The sequence below is a fragment of the Dermacentor andersoni genome, chromosome 1 (genome assembly GCF_023375885.2).
Source record: "Dermacentor andersoni chromosome 1, qqDerAnde1_hic_scaffold, whole genome shotgun sequence".
NCBI lineage: Eukaryota > Metazoa > Arthropoda > Arachnida > Ixodida > Ixodidae > Dermacentor > Dermacentor andersoni.
In genome coordinates, this window is record NC_092814.1 from 46,630,391 (window position 1) to 46,644,430 (window position 14,040).

The window sequence follows — 14,040 nt, forward strand, 5'->3', positions numbered from 1 at the left end:
TTGGTGTGATAGGGAACAAGAATGCAGGTATACTGGGTGTGTCAGGGAAAATATTTAGCAATAATAAATGTGGCACAGAACTTAAATAAGCGTCTGAGACATTCCCACCCAGATCGAAGTTTCCCTAATTTTCTTTTCGACGGCATTAATTTACTTTGTTTAGAGAAACCTGCTCAACAAATTTGACGTCAATCTGAGTATTCTTTTTACGCGTTCTTACTTTTCGCGCCGTCAGCCACTTTTGGGTGGTAGACATCAGGATATATGTGAATGGAATCACTGAATGCTTGAATGTACTTGTACAAGCAATTATTAGAAACAAGCTTTTCAACACAAATTTACAGGTTGAAATATGCTGGCTATTCGACCAATGTAGTACTACAGAGTATGAGTGAAATCAAAACCAGTAGGGCACAGAAACAAAACAATCATTCCTGCTTTCTGGATGAAGGACTGCTGTTATTCTTTACGTATATGTCCCATAACAAAATTAAAGTTGCGGTGAAGGCCAAAGTGACAGTAACTTTCAGCACTTCCAAAAATCAGTCTGGGAAATGTAAGAAAGTGAATCAAGAAGAAAGCAAAAAACAACCTTGTTCTAAAAAACCCACAGAACGTTTTATTGAATACTGCACACGTTGATGCATGAGATTAATTTTGCTAATGTGCAGCCACTGCTACGCTGGGCAAATGGCAATATGTATCAATGACCGCCTACGGAAACATGTTGCTTTACTAAAACAATCCACTTACAATCAGTTCACCAACTAACGTTAAAGGTGTGCTTGAACTCTTAACTTTGAAAACTATAATACTAGTAAGAAATTACCACAAACAGCATACCCACAAGATATTTAAATTTTTCAATATCTTGACACGTGGAGACAGATGCATCAGCTCTCCAAACCTGTCACTACTGACAAAACAAATTATTTATACTATTTCATGCTGATGTTTTTCCTTCTTTGTCCATGCCTTCCATGTGACTATACAGTTAAACCTCGATATAACAAAGTACATAATTTTTTAGTTTCTTGTCTATAGGACACCATGTGTTATGAACCACAATATAACGTGGTGTGTTTAACACAATTTCAGTATAACGAAATTTCACTGCTGCCGCGAAGGAATACCGAGACAATAAATGCAAACCTCTGCGGATACAGATGGTCGAATGGTTGAATTAGATGCGGCCGTTGCGAACGCACCTTAAATTGTGTGCCATGCAAATGAGAGCAACTGCCAAAGGGCAAAGCAGCGTTAAGTCCAAGTGAATTAAGATCCTATCGTGCCCCTCATGCTGTATGCCTTAGGTGCGAGTGAAAACACGCGAGGGTGAGCCAAGAAGAATGGCGGCTTGATCAGCGCAGTCTTCCCGCGCGAGCAAGGGAAAAGGGGGGAGGGAAGCAAGCTGATGGTAACATGATCAAGCAAGCGTGAGGGGGGGGGGGGGCATTTTTTTTTTCTAGCCTTGCTGTGGCTGCACATGGCTGTCAGCGTGGCTGAGTGCATGCACAGCCTGCATGCCCTGTTTTAGAGGTAATTTTTGTCGTGTGCACAAAGACTGGGAGCGCTGAGATGGCATGGCATCATGTGCCGTTTTCCTGCGCATTTAGTGCTGGAGGTTGTGCAATCTCGAGTTTCGGAGACTTGTTGAACCTAGAGGCAGACGAAGCATCCGCTCCCCGCTGCCGGCACTTTTCATGATAGCGTCATCCCACTGCAGACGACACTATCAGCCATAGCGGTGGAGTGAACACGAAAGTGTGGTTAGCTTCGCTTCATACCACCAATAATTATTAAGATATGCTCGACATGGCATGAAACCGAATCTTTCATTGCCAACTCTAAAGTTCAATCAAATTAATTCCTGTCTTGTTCAAATTTGCAGCCCCTTCCACGTAGGACAAAAACTATTGGCAACTGTACTTCTTTGCATAAAAGATCAAATTTCAGTATAACAAAATTTCTATACAATGAAGCAAAGCATTGATTTTATTGACTTCGTTATCGAAGTTTAACTGTAAATGCCACTGCAGGAAAGAAGCGTTCAGCTGTCAGTCAGCGCTCTGTCGTCGTTTATTCTGCGTCCTCTATTGTGCAGTTCAAAAATCAACACTATAAAATGCATGTTGCAACTACGAAATTGAAGTCAGCCAGTACTGTATGCAAATCATAGCCATTTCCTAGAACTGCATCTAGTGCCGCTCTTAAAGGGGCCATGACATGGTCATCCAACTATTCTCAATATATTATTGTAAAATAGCAGAGCGGGAAATGTAGTTATATATACAGACAAGATGCTGGGCTTTCAGTGCACATTATAACTTGAAATTTCAATTTGAAATCACTGCCTCTAAGCCCTCCCACAGACAGAGACGAACATTTTGGAATGGTTTGGGTGATGTCAGGAAGTGCGGGACCACCACTAGTATGTCGTCTGCCACAAAACAGTCTGGAACCGCATCAAACCTCTTGCTTCACACACCTAATTTGGCACCCAGTGGCACAGCAAGGGTGTTGCCATTGAATTGTTCCCGCAATTCTTTCACTTGCACGATAATCACAAACCAGAGAACACCTGCATAAATCATCTTACGCTGACTGTCGAGACGCACATGCAAAAATGAAACAACAAATGGCAACCATGACGTATTTTCAGCTCCTACAATCCAAAAGTTGCAGTGCACAAAAGCATGGCCATCGTGATTTGGTTCCGTTAATTCGAAGGCGCTACTGCTGGGGGTGCGATTTTATTTTTACCAGTTAGTGTTGCCAGACTGCTATACGGTTCAACTGCGATATCAAAATTTTCAAATACAAGTTGTCTACAGCACCATTTGTCCTCAAATTTTGCTAGCTTGCTGTGGGATGTATACAGTTTAACATGCAATGCCTAATCTAGCTCGAAAAATGAGTGATATGGCTCCTTTAAGAAATACATACAGAAAATGTGGGGCAAAATACATTACTGTTCTAATTGACATTTTTCCTAACTGCGTTTTCTTTTTTTTTTTCAGTGCAGAAAAGCGATAACTGGTAAACCAATGTGTTTTGCCAGATGTCTTCTAATGCTAGCCTGTATCCACTTCTTGAAAGTTCAAATGCTCATGACATCTTACCGTGGTGCAGGAGCGTCCTCACATGTTGCCACATGCAGTAGTAGCCCCTTTACTATCTGCAGCTGCGATTCTGTCAAGAAGCCCTTAATTGGAAGCACAGTGTGAAGAGCTTTAACAGCTCGTAAAGCTAGCTCATCACTGCCAGCCAGTAGAGTGCACAGCAGGTCAGCCAGCAGGCCAAGCAACTGGTACAGCTCTGGTGTCGCTGCATAGTTGACCAAAACATGAGGGGGCTAGTATTACAGCAAAACTTTGTATGTAGCAGAAACAACTTTCACTTCTGACTACATCTATAATACAGACTGCACAAAAAAATCATAAAGCCCACAGTTAAGCCCAACTCTGGCACATAGAGCACGGAAAATTTTCTGAAGTAACTCATGTCCATACGAAAGCGTACTTTTTGACAAAGCAAACAGCTAAGCAAATGACAGAATTTAGACTGGTAAAGGATTGTTTGAAAGACAGCAATTTACAATGCATTCAGTACTTCTCTTTTACTTACATAGAGGTGAGGCACTTGTCCACATGTCAAAAAGAATTACCTACTTATCAATCAGCCTAATCTAACGATAACTTCGTGGGGGCATGGCCAAGTGGTCTGTCCGCAGCACTACTTTACGACACCAATATCTTCAAAAGAGTTATTCAGATTCCAATGTTTAGTTTTATCACAGGACATCCTTTAAAACCTGCTGACATAGGTGATGCAGCGTCATTGGCACATATCTCTTGTAAATTGCGCATGTTTCTTGCACATACTGCCGGAGGCTACAAAAAGCCTCAGTTAAAATAAATCTCATTCACTCTCGCACGCTTGTGTCCAGACGCTTCAGTGGCGACGAGGCCGTTGAACCGGTGGGCACTCAGCGGCCATGGCTGCGCCCAAGGGGCAACCAGCTTTTGACGAAGAGGTGGACAACTGGGAAGCTTACCTGCTGCGCTTGGAATCATACTTTGAGGTGCACGACATCATCGACGAGAAGAAGTGCAGGGTGCTTTTGGTCACGACACTGAGCACCAGGACAGTGCATCTCTTGGCTGCACGCTGCGCACTGGCTAAGTTACAGGAGCTGAAGTACAAAGATGCAGTGAAGTTCCTGGGTGAGCGATTTGTCCCGATGTGCAATGAAATTGCCGAATCGTACAAGTTTGTTAGAAGAAATTAGCTTGCAGGCGAGTCGGTGAATGAATTTATAGTCGAGATACAAAAGATTGCGAATGGTTGCAACTTCGGTGATGCGCTCGACAGAATGCTGAGTAACCGTCTCATTTGTGGGTCGCACGACATGAATGTGCGCTGGAAATTGTTGGCAAAAACGAAACTCGCACTGAAAGATGCGGAAGAGGCAGCACGTGCAGCAGAGATGGCGGCTGTGGAATAGATGGCAGATGCACCAAATACGGTCGATGTGCTGAGGAATAAGGGACAGTTCAGCAGATTTCAACTACCGCAAAATGCGACGGGCAGACACGACAGGCGGCACGAAGGGGAGTGCATATGCTGTGGCAGAACCGGTCATACAGCGGGAAAATGCAAATTCCGTCATGCAAAATTCTACTGTTGTCATCGACAAGGGCACTTGGCTTGTGTGCGCCAGCAACGACAGCGTCAACAGAGCAGCGTAGCTCACTGTCAAGGTTGTGGGTCGGACAATGATGACTATGAGCAATTCCTGCTCAACCTACAAACGCTGTCGGTAAACATGGTTCCGCCACTTTTCTGTACCCTGGAATGGAATGGCGTGCCACTTCGAATGCAAGTGGACACGGGTTCCCCCGTGTCGATCATCGCATGGCCCACATACGCCAAGAACCTTCAACGCTGGCCCTGACTTCAGAAAACATCCTTGCAACTGACCTGCTTCCTCGATCAGCTTCCCGTCAAGGGTCAATTGGACGTCTCAGTAACGTACGGTGGGATTACTCTGGAAGCTGCCTTGGCAGTACTGCGATGCTCTGGCCCTAACCTGTGTGGGCGAGACGTCATTGGCATTCGCCGTGTCATTGTACTGCATCGGCGCTGTTTTATACCACTGCGTCAACACAGACTCGAGGCCAGCCGGTTTCCAGTCACGCACCCTGACCGCCGAGGAGCGGAATTATGCACAAATTGAGCATGAGGTGCTGGCAGTGGTGTTTGGCGTAACAAAATTTTGCGAGTACCTGCTTAGTAGCACATTCACATTCATTACAGATCACAAGCCTCTGCTGCAACTTTTCCGCCCAGCGCTGGCACGGGCTCATAATCGACACGATGACCATTTAAAGGTTAAAAAGACCAGCCACGTGGCATCTGCTGCTAGTGACACGGGTATCAAGCACGAGTCGATTGTTCAAGCAGAGCAACCCAAAGCTTCAGACCCCGCCACACAAGTGACCGACGCACAAGTTACTGAAGAAAACCCCAAGAGCCTAGGTGAACCAGTAAGCGACAGCCAATGAATTAAGGACAGCAGTCAAGTTCAAAATGCCGTCCGCAGCGAGCATGATGTCAATAAAGGCTCCTGAGCTTGGCCATAACATGTTACGGAGGTCAACGCAAACCAGACGACCCCCGGATCGTTACCAGCCTTGAGGGGAAACAAGGCTGATGCAGCGTAATTGGCACACGTCTTTTGTATATTGCGCATGTTCCTTGCGCATACTGCCCGAGGCTATAAAAAGCCTTGGTTCGAATAAATCTTGTTCACTCTCGCACACTCGTGTCCAGACGCTTCATTTGGTATACATTCCTACCAGTGGTGTAGCCAGAAAATATTTTCTGTGTGGGAAGGCACGGACTTGACCGGAAACGAGGAGGTTGAGAGGGGGGGGGGGCATGCACCAGTGTGCCACCCCCTGGCTACGCCACTGACACCTACTGATACTGACTAGCACAAAATGTGGCATCAGTACTAAGGGGAATCCAAAGAGACCTGGTCACATACAACCCAAGTGCGCTTCTGGGCAAGCAACAGGTGTTTGAAGTGATATTTTCATCTATGCTCTCATCTGCACATTTTCCTCAACGTTCATGCTTACCGTCTGGCACCTCCACTTAGGCCCTTGTGAACGTGCAAGAGCAGATAGGATTGGAGGTCTACTTCATGGTGGCACTCCTATGTGTGTTTGTTGTAGAAGTCGACAATTCCAACCACAATGGTTCTGTGCCTCAACTCTTATGGTTAACATGATTAAGATCAGAGCACATTGAAGTAGATGCCAGAGCTACTGGCAGGTGGTGTGCTGGTGGGATTGATGGGACCACTGGAAAGTAGGTGCAGACAGGAAACTCAAGATATCCAAATCTATTCAATGGCCTTCTAAAGCTCCACCTGTTGCTATTAGTTGATTCTTATCTTCCTACAGTGGTTCAGCATGGGTATGTTTGCCCGAGCAGATGCAAAAAGTATTCATAGTGTTGAATTCTTGTTCTTGATGGGTTTTAACCCTTTGAGGATTTTTGCCGTTCATGTACAGCACCGCTGACCCATCCCACATGGTTTTTGATGTATGTAAATGTATGGCGCCAATCTTATGTTGGATATTTCGCTCGTATTCAACACCCCTATTCATTCAGAGGTGCTGTCATCTCTATGGAGTCGTCGAAAGTAATCTGAAATTGCGTTTAAGCTAATTGGGGTGCACAATTCAACTTGTTTACCTCCAAGCTCTTGGTCACATTGTCACGTGGGTGACTGCTATTTCAAAGGCGTGCGTGAAGGAGATGCTACCACTTTTTATGGCCACTGCTGTCACGTTTCCGGTAGCTTAGATATAGCCTGCACAGCTGAAGTTTGGAGATACTAATACATTTTCGTTTTCTTTGCCTTCCATGACGGTTCCCCTTTAGATGGCAGATCGTGTGTTTCCATACGCTGGGGTGTGTGAAGTCGTGATTTTAGTATAGCCACGCATGGTGCCTCTTGTCGCGGCGACTGCTGAAGCGTTTTTTTCTTCTGACTCATTTCTGATGCACTTCTTCTGAACAAACACATTTCCAGGATAACAAATTGATAGCCAAAACTTTTCCTATAAATTTTTCTTGATCTCTTACTGCACTGCATAGTTGTGTGTATGCTGTTGCTACAAGTAAAGCATTTTTGAGACAAAATATTGCTTGCAATAATGTTTGTTGTATATTCGTAAGTTTTCAATCATTTCCTACCACAAGAAATAGCAATAAAAAAAACTGACCACACAGGCACGGTATTAGCGAAAAAATTCCAGCTTCAAAGGGTTAAAGGTAGTCAACATCAACAAGTATGCTTCAAAGATAATAACTTAGCTGCTTATAAGCTTAGCTGTTTATGAGATATCAAAAACATATTTCTGCCGTTTTCATCTGATCTGTGATGATGTGCAATGGCTTTTAGGCATGAAGGCCAAGGCTGGCCAAAGATCGCCATAACAGGGCATTGAATCATGAATGATAGGATGACATACAATTAGTAACGTATAATGTGATTGTAAAGAGTCATAAAGAAACAATATGTTTTGCTATTCTATAATCATGACTAATGGGTATGTATAAGCATGTAACAAAGACACTAATAAGTATTGATCCTATTACAAATCTCCCTTTATGTTCACATTCCTCCCTCATGCAACACTTCTAAAAATACCTGTAAAGTATGTCAAGGAAAGTGCAACAACAGAAGCCTCACAGGAATTACAGGACCATAATAACAAGAGGCTCCAATTTCAAAGGACAAGCAGAATAAGATTCTGTCACATTGATCACTCACCCTCTTGGTGATTGCAGAGTGCCGCATATAATGACAACACAGCGGTGGTACTTTCAAGGACCAGGATTGGCCTCAGACCCTGCAAAATGTTCAATCTATGGCAGACTGCAAGACAGCCTTGGAAATCTGCAGTCTAGTGTAAGAATATACACTGCTCTAGTTTGCTGCTTCCACCTCACTGTGGCAAATAGTCTGACCACTCTTGGTTTCCATGAGACTGACAGTTTCGAATTTTTCTCCTTTCATAAGTTACCCTCTGACTCGCGTGATTGAAATTCTCTCACTGCCATCCATCAGACATGTGAACATTGTGAAAAATGTGATGGCCTAAACTCGGTGCTTGATACTTCTAGTGAGCAAGTGCATTACGGCGCTGCTGTGTGGTTGTTTGCATTATTAAAATAAGTTGTGAAGTCTGATGTCCCAAAGCTACACAGTGGGCTATGAGGGACGCTATACTAGAGGGCTTCGGTTTAATTTTGACCACCAGGGGGCTCTTTAGCATATACCCAAAGCACGATACGCATGCTTTTGCATTCCACCCGCATTCAAATATGGTCGCAGTGGGTGTTGTGTGCACTGCACCGTTACAGCTAAAGATGCTTGAGGTAAAGCAAAGCACAGTGAACCAACTTCCCACTGCATCCCTCCACCCTTGTTTGCACAGAGTTTCATACTAAAATTATAGGAAAAATCTGGGACTGCAGTTGCTCAAAAACTGTGGAAATGATGGGTAGTACATAGATTGTTCTACAATTTGGCTTGCTTCATTGAAAAAGCATGTTGCAGCTTCTTTTAGTGATACTCGTGGTTCACCCGTGTTATGTACTAGCCATACATTATTTTTTAGAGCAGTTGATTGTTTCGTGTTAACCACTAATTCATTGTATCAGGTAATTTTCAGTACGTAAAAAGTTTCGAAACAAACCCTTCGATAGATCCAGTTGATGTTAGAGCAGAGACACTGGCCATGGGTTTTTGATTGTCTCTAACAGACCTTTTTTATTTGTAATGTTGTCACTGTTGCACAATGGTAAAAACTGAAGGCTAAGTGAGGACAATCATTGCTACACAGCGAATTTATGATGACAGATTAGGGTAAGAAAAGTCACAATTTGAAGCTGACCAAAAAGTAAAGTTTCCACAAATGCATATTAGCCTTCATTATTCATTAGAAGTGCTCAATATAGTGTACTGATTAAATACAGGACAGCAATAGCCTGATTTACCATAGGAAGCTAGCCTCCCTTCACATGCACATTTGACATTAATAATAATGCACTATCAGTAGGCACAGCCTGACATAACATTTTCCACCCTTCATTTCCATGCTGGATAAAACACTGAACACAAGCTCTTCACCAACCAGCACAAGAACAAGCACTTTTAAGCCAGACTACTTCTACAGCAGGCCATTTCCTATCCTGTCAAACCAATGAAGAAGCCATTTTTTACATGTACGAGGGTGAAACCAAAAATAACCGAAATCATACTCTGTCGCATTGTGTACTTGCAGTATGACGTTGCGCAGCTAGGGTCCTATGGGAGGACCTCTCCTGAGTCGGTATGCCAAGTGGCGTCAACCACGTGTGTGGTTTCTTTGGCATTTCTGTGTGTCTGTCTGTAGTGTACTCGTGACACGAAGAAATGGCAGATTCTCATGAATAACATGCAGCTTTGAAGCTTAGTTTTTTTAATCAGCAAGAATGCAGCAGGAACTGTTGTGATGATGCAAACAACTTACAAAAAACATGCTCTCAGTAAAAATGAAAGTGTACGAGTGGTTTGCTTGGTTTAAGGGGGGACTTGGGTCTTTGGGACCGAATATCGGCCCAAAATTCAAATTTTAAATTTTTATTTTCCACGTTCCTGATGAGTTTCCGTACCTATCTCCGAAATTTGGTTTCAAAATACCGCATGGTTCTTCCATTACCATGATCTAAAGATCCGCAAGCGTTGCCCTTTAAATTGGGGACAAATCGCGCCCGATTTTCATCGCGCATAACTCGATAACTATGCGCCCTGCCAGTGGCACTTTGGTATAATTCGAAAGCTCACGTTTCTGCCTTTCTTTATTCGTCAGTCAGCAACATTGCCGGCACTGCGGTCACGAAAAAACAACAGAAAGCGAAATTTGTGACGCGTGGTATAATTGGCCAGTTTGAGCATGTGATCAAGATGGCGAGTCATGATCGGCTCCAAGGACCACGAGCGCTCAAACGACGAAAACAGCCGCCATTTTGTTTCAGCGACTGTGACGCTGGATATGCTGGAGGTCCGACAAAGTTTCACTCCGTAAATTGTTACAGACGGAAACGAACGAGACGCAATGAACTTCCAAAAGCGATTCTGTCATCGCAGTTGGCACAGGATACCCAGTAGCTCGCCACTGAAGTCGTACCGCCGCCAAATGTCGACGCTCAACTGCTTTGCCAGATCACGCATATCCACATGCTGGTTACACTCGCGTAAGAATTGAACACGGCTGTCGTAACTGAACAGAAAGTGTATAAGATAAGAGCAAATGAGAAAGCTATGCTCGACAAGATTGCATCTACGACGACTACGGAGCGAAAGATTTGGCATTTTGTTGAAGATCCGACCGCCGATAGTGCATCAGCCTCAGTCGCGAAGCCTGCTACTCCGTAGGTTGTCGTCGGACTTGCAGCAGTGAACTATATTCTCGGTGTTTTCTCGTGCAATACTTGCGGTGGTTCTGCATAGCTGGTGCGGAGTGACCAGGATTACAGTCTCGCTACTAAACAGACGGTGGGTTGCGAGATCTGCGGTGAAATTGCGTCGGGATGGAGCTCGCGGGGAATCGAGGACCCAAAAACATGTAATCCTTTTGAAGTGAACATACTCGCAGTGCATGCTATGTCGTCGACCGGCAACGGCCAAACAGCCATGAATTATACCTAGTACCTACTGATAGCCTTTGGTGCCATTTTTTCATTCTTTCAATATATCAGGACATGTGTTTTGTTGTTTTCTCAAAACCACAATTTTGATTATGATGCCATATTGGAGGTGCATTATCTCTGCTTGTACTTGTGCTATTCACTGTAATTCCTTTTTTATTTTTTTCAAGAAAGGCAAAGCTGTACAGAGAGCAAATATACGAAATAATATTGTTGCATTTATTAGGAAATTTTTTTTAATGTTTCTTTTTTTAGCAGTTAGATGGATTTCTCTCACTGAAGTTTACAACGTTCTCATTTGATATAAAATTTAATTAGAGCACCATACTTGCTTATTTGCACTCTTTGTTAGTTCCACATCATTTTGGCATGTCGATATTTATTATGCCATGTATAGTTTAGTAGATAGCTCACCTCCATGCAAATTATGCAATAAAGCTGAATTTCTTCAGTTTCTGGAAAGTTATTAACTCTGCAAGAAAACTGGATGTATATTTAAAACTAGCACATTGAAATACATAAAACTCAGCAAGTTTCACCAAAATCGACAAAGAAATTTAAAAAAAGTTTCAGGCACAGGGTCCCCCCTTAAGAGGGGGGAAATAACCATTGAAGATCAGTCCCGTTACTATCATCAACGATGTTCTACTGTATTGCCTAGAGACTATGTGAATTTGTTTACCGTGTCCAAGAAGTCTCGAAGAACTCCTTAAACAATTAGTTTCATGGTTTGAAGTGTTCAAACCATGCCAGTACATTCAGTATTTGGCAATGCATATAGCCCCAGTGAGTCCTGCAGTGCTTTGACTGGTCATGAAACTTCTGCCAGATTTTGCTTGCCCAATGCCCTCCATGAAGTGCTGGCTTTGATAGCAATAGCTTCTACCCCCAAGCTACTTAAGAGACACAAATGGAACCATACTTTTGTTGTTGTTTTCTTTTTTAACATATGTCTCCTACTGCCTCTGGATTGATAGATCTGTGTTCAAATATATACAGAACTCTGCTAACACCATAAAACAATGCAATAACTCACTAACATAAAAAAACACAATAATGCAATAGATATAACTGCTTATCAAAACTGGATTGCTTTTGGAGATGCTACCTCGCAACATTTATGCGTTCATGCCAGCAGCAGCACTTCTTTCATCAATCGCTAATGTTCTCTAATAATATAATGCGACTGCCTTTACTATTATATTTATTTGTGGTTGTGAGAGGAAAGAAAGGGAAAGGAAAATTCTACTGGAATGGCCAACATCTGAACACTGGACAGCAGAGGGAAAGGGGTAAAAAGTGGACAGCATAGGAGAAAATAGAGGCAGGGACAGTGAGGAAGAGAGAGGACAGCAAGGAGAAGAGAAGGCATTCACAATGTTTACAGTATTCACAATATATAAAAAGCTGTGGTAAGTTCTGTGCTTGTGGCACTGCCAGCACTGTGTTTACTAGTATATTCTACAACAGCCTTTTCAGAAAGCCCTCCTCATATGCTGCTGGCATGCTCTTAAGTTCTGTGCTTATGGCACTGTCAGCACTGTGTTTACTAGTATATTCTACAACAGCCTTTTCAGAAAGCCCTCCTCATATTCTGCTGGCATGCTCTTAAGTTCTGTGCTTGTGGCACTGTCAGCACTGTGTTTACTAGTATATTCTACAACAGCCTTTTCAGAAAGCCCTCCTCATATGCTGCTGGCATGCTCTTAAGTTCTGTGCTTGTGGCACTGTCAGTACTGTGTTTACTAGTATATTCTACAACAGCCTTTTCAGAAAGCCCTCCTCATATGCTGCTGGCATGCTCTTAAGTTCTGTGCTTGTGGCACTGTCCGCACTGTGTTTACTAGTATATTCTACAACAGCCTTTTCAGAAAGCCCTCCTCATATGCTGCTGGCATGCTCTTAAGTTCTGTGCTTGTGGCACTGTCAGCACTGTGTTTACTAGTATATTTTACAACAGCCTTTTCAGAAAGCCCTCCTCATATGCTGCTGGCATGCTCTTAAGTTCTGTGCTTGTGGCACTGTCCGCACTGTGTTTACTAGTATATTCTACAACAGCCTTTTCAGAAAGCCCTCCTCATATACTGCTGGCATGCTTTTTACTGTGACCTCACACTTCTTACACTTGATTTTACACTTTCTGCTACTTGCCCAGTAGATGTGTCTAAATTGTATCTATTCTGCCCATGAATCTTGTAGTTTTGAAGGCTGGAATGCTTGCCATGCAAAGACCCAACTTCACTTAAGCCAAGGCAGCCTGAATTAACCTCAGCAATTCTTCTGCTCGTCCTAGCACGACATACCACAGTAATATGAGTTTCTGTCCTTGTAGTGAATATTAAACTATAAATAATCAAACCATGTTATTCCACAAGCATACATCACCATATCTGCTCAGTTGTATATTGTTTTGGGCAGGCCTGCCACTAACACTTACTTCATTCTTTGACAGCAGCTGAAGAATACTGGGCAGTGCTTCTACAAGGGCAACTGAACAGGCTTCTGAAGAAGCGCTTGCAAATGTTTCAAACACTCTACCCATTCCTGGGGCTTCACCTCGTTGCAAGTCTGAAGGGGATAACAAAAAAGCAATTGTTAATTATCTACTAAGTCAATATAAAACAAACTCACCTTTCCAAACAACTTTGAAGAGTGCTGTCAATCCCTGCAAAAAATTTAATGCTCCATCTCACCAGTTAGTGGTTAGGTTAGATAGAACACAGTTAGACCTCGACATAATGAACACAGATAACAAATTATCATGAATAACAAAGCAAATCTAAAATCCAGAAATCTTTGTGGCAATATCAGATAGTATGCTTACAAACAAATATTGGACTTCATTAGAACAAGGTTCAACTGTACTGATGCATGAGGAGTAGTAGTGTTAATATCACACACCATAATTTCCAGCGGTGAAAAAGTTTATTATGAGACAGAAAAGACCCTACTTTCTTCCCAGTGTTTTCTTCTTTTCTTTCTTCGTTAAACTTTTCCACTGCTGGAAATAATCGTGCATTACTCAGTCAACCAACAAGCTTGCCTATGGGCCTTAACTCAATGTCATATAGGTGATTTCACCGTAAATAATAGCCCAGCTTTTTACTACACTGCACAGTAGTTGAGCAAAAACACTACACAGGATACGTACACAACCATGTGAATTACATAAGTGCATCACAAGCATGAATTTCATCCAATTATAGTCAACAAACTCACAAATTTGCTAGCAGTGCATTTTCCTTCCCTTTCACAGACACTTCTTGA

The 14,040-nt window shown here is 42.9% G+C and overlaps 1 protein-coding gene across 1 annotated transcript in view; it reads right to left on the bottom strand.

Annotated features, from left to right (window-relative positions):
- Mms19 (MMS19 nucleotide excision repair protein) overlaps positions 1-14,040 on the bottom strand; it is a 73,247-nt gene that overhangs the window by 38,394 nt on the left and 20,813 nt on the right. The window contains exons 11-14 of the mRNA XM_050191111.3: positions 13,405-13,438; positions 13,211-13,341; positions 7,853-7,931; positions 3,123-3,327 (exon numbers count right to left, since the gene is read on the bottom strand). Of these exons, the coding sequence (XP_050047068.1) occupies positions 3,123-3,327; positions 7,853-7,931; positions 13,211-13,341; positions 13,405-13,438 (449 nt within the window). The remainder of the gene's footprint in view (positions 1-3,122; positions 3,328-7,852; positions 7,932-13,210; positions 13,342-13,404; positions 13,439-14,040) is intronic.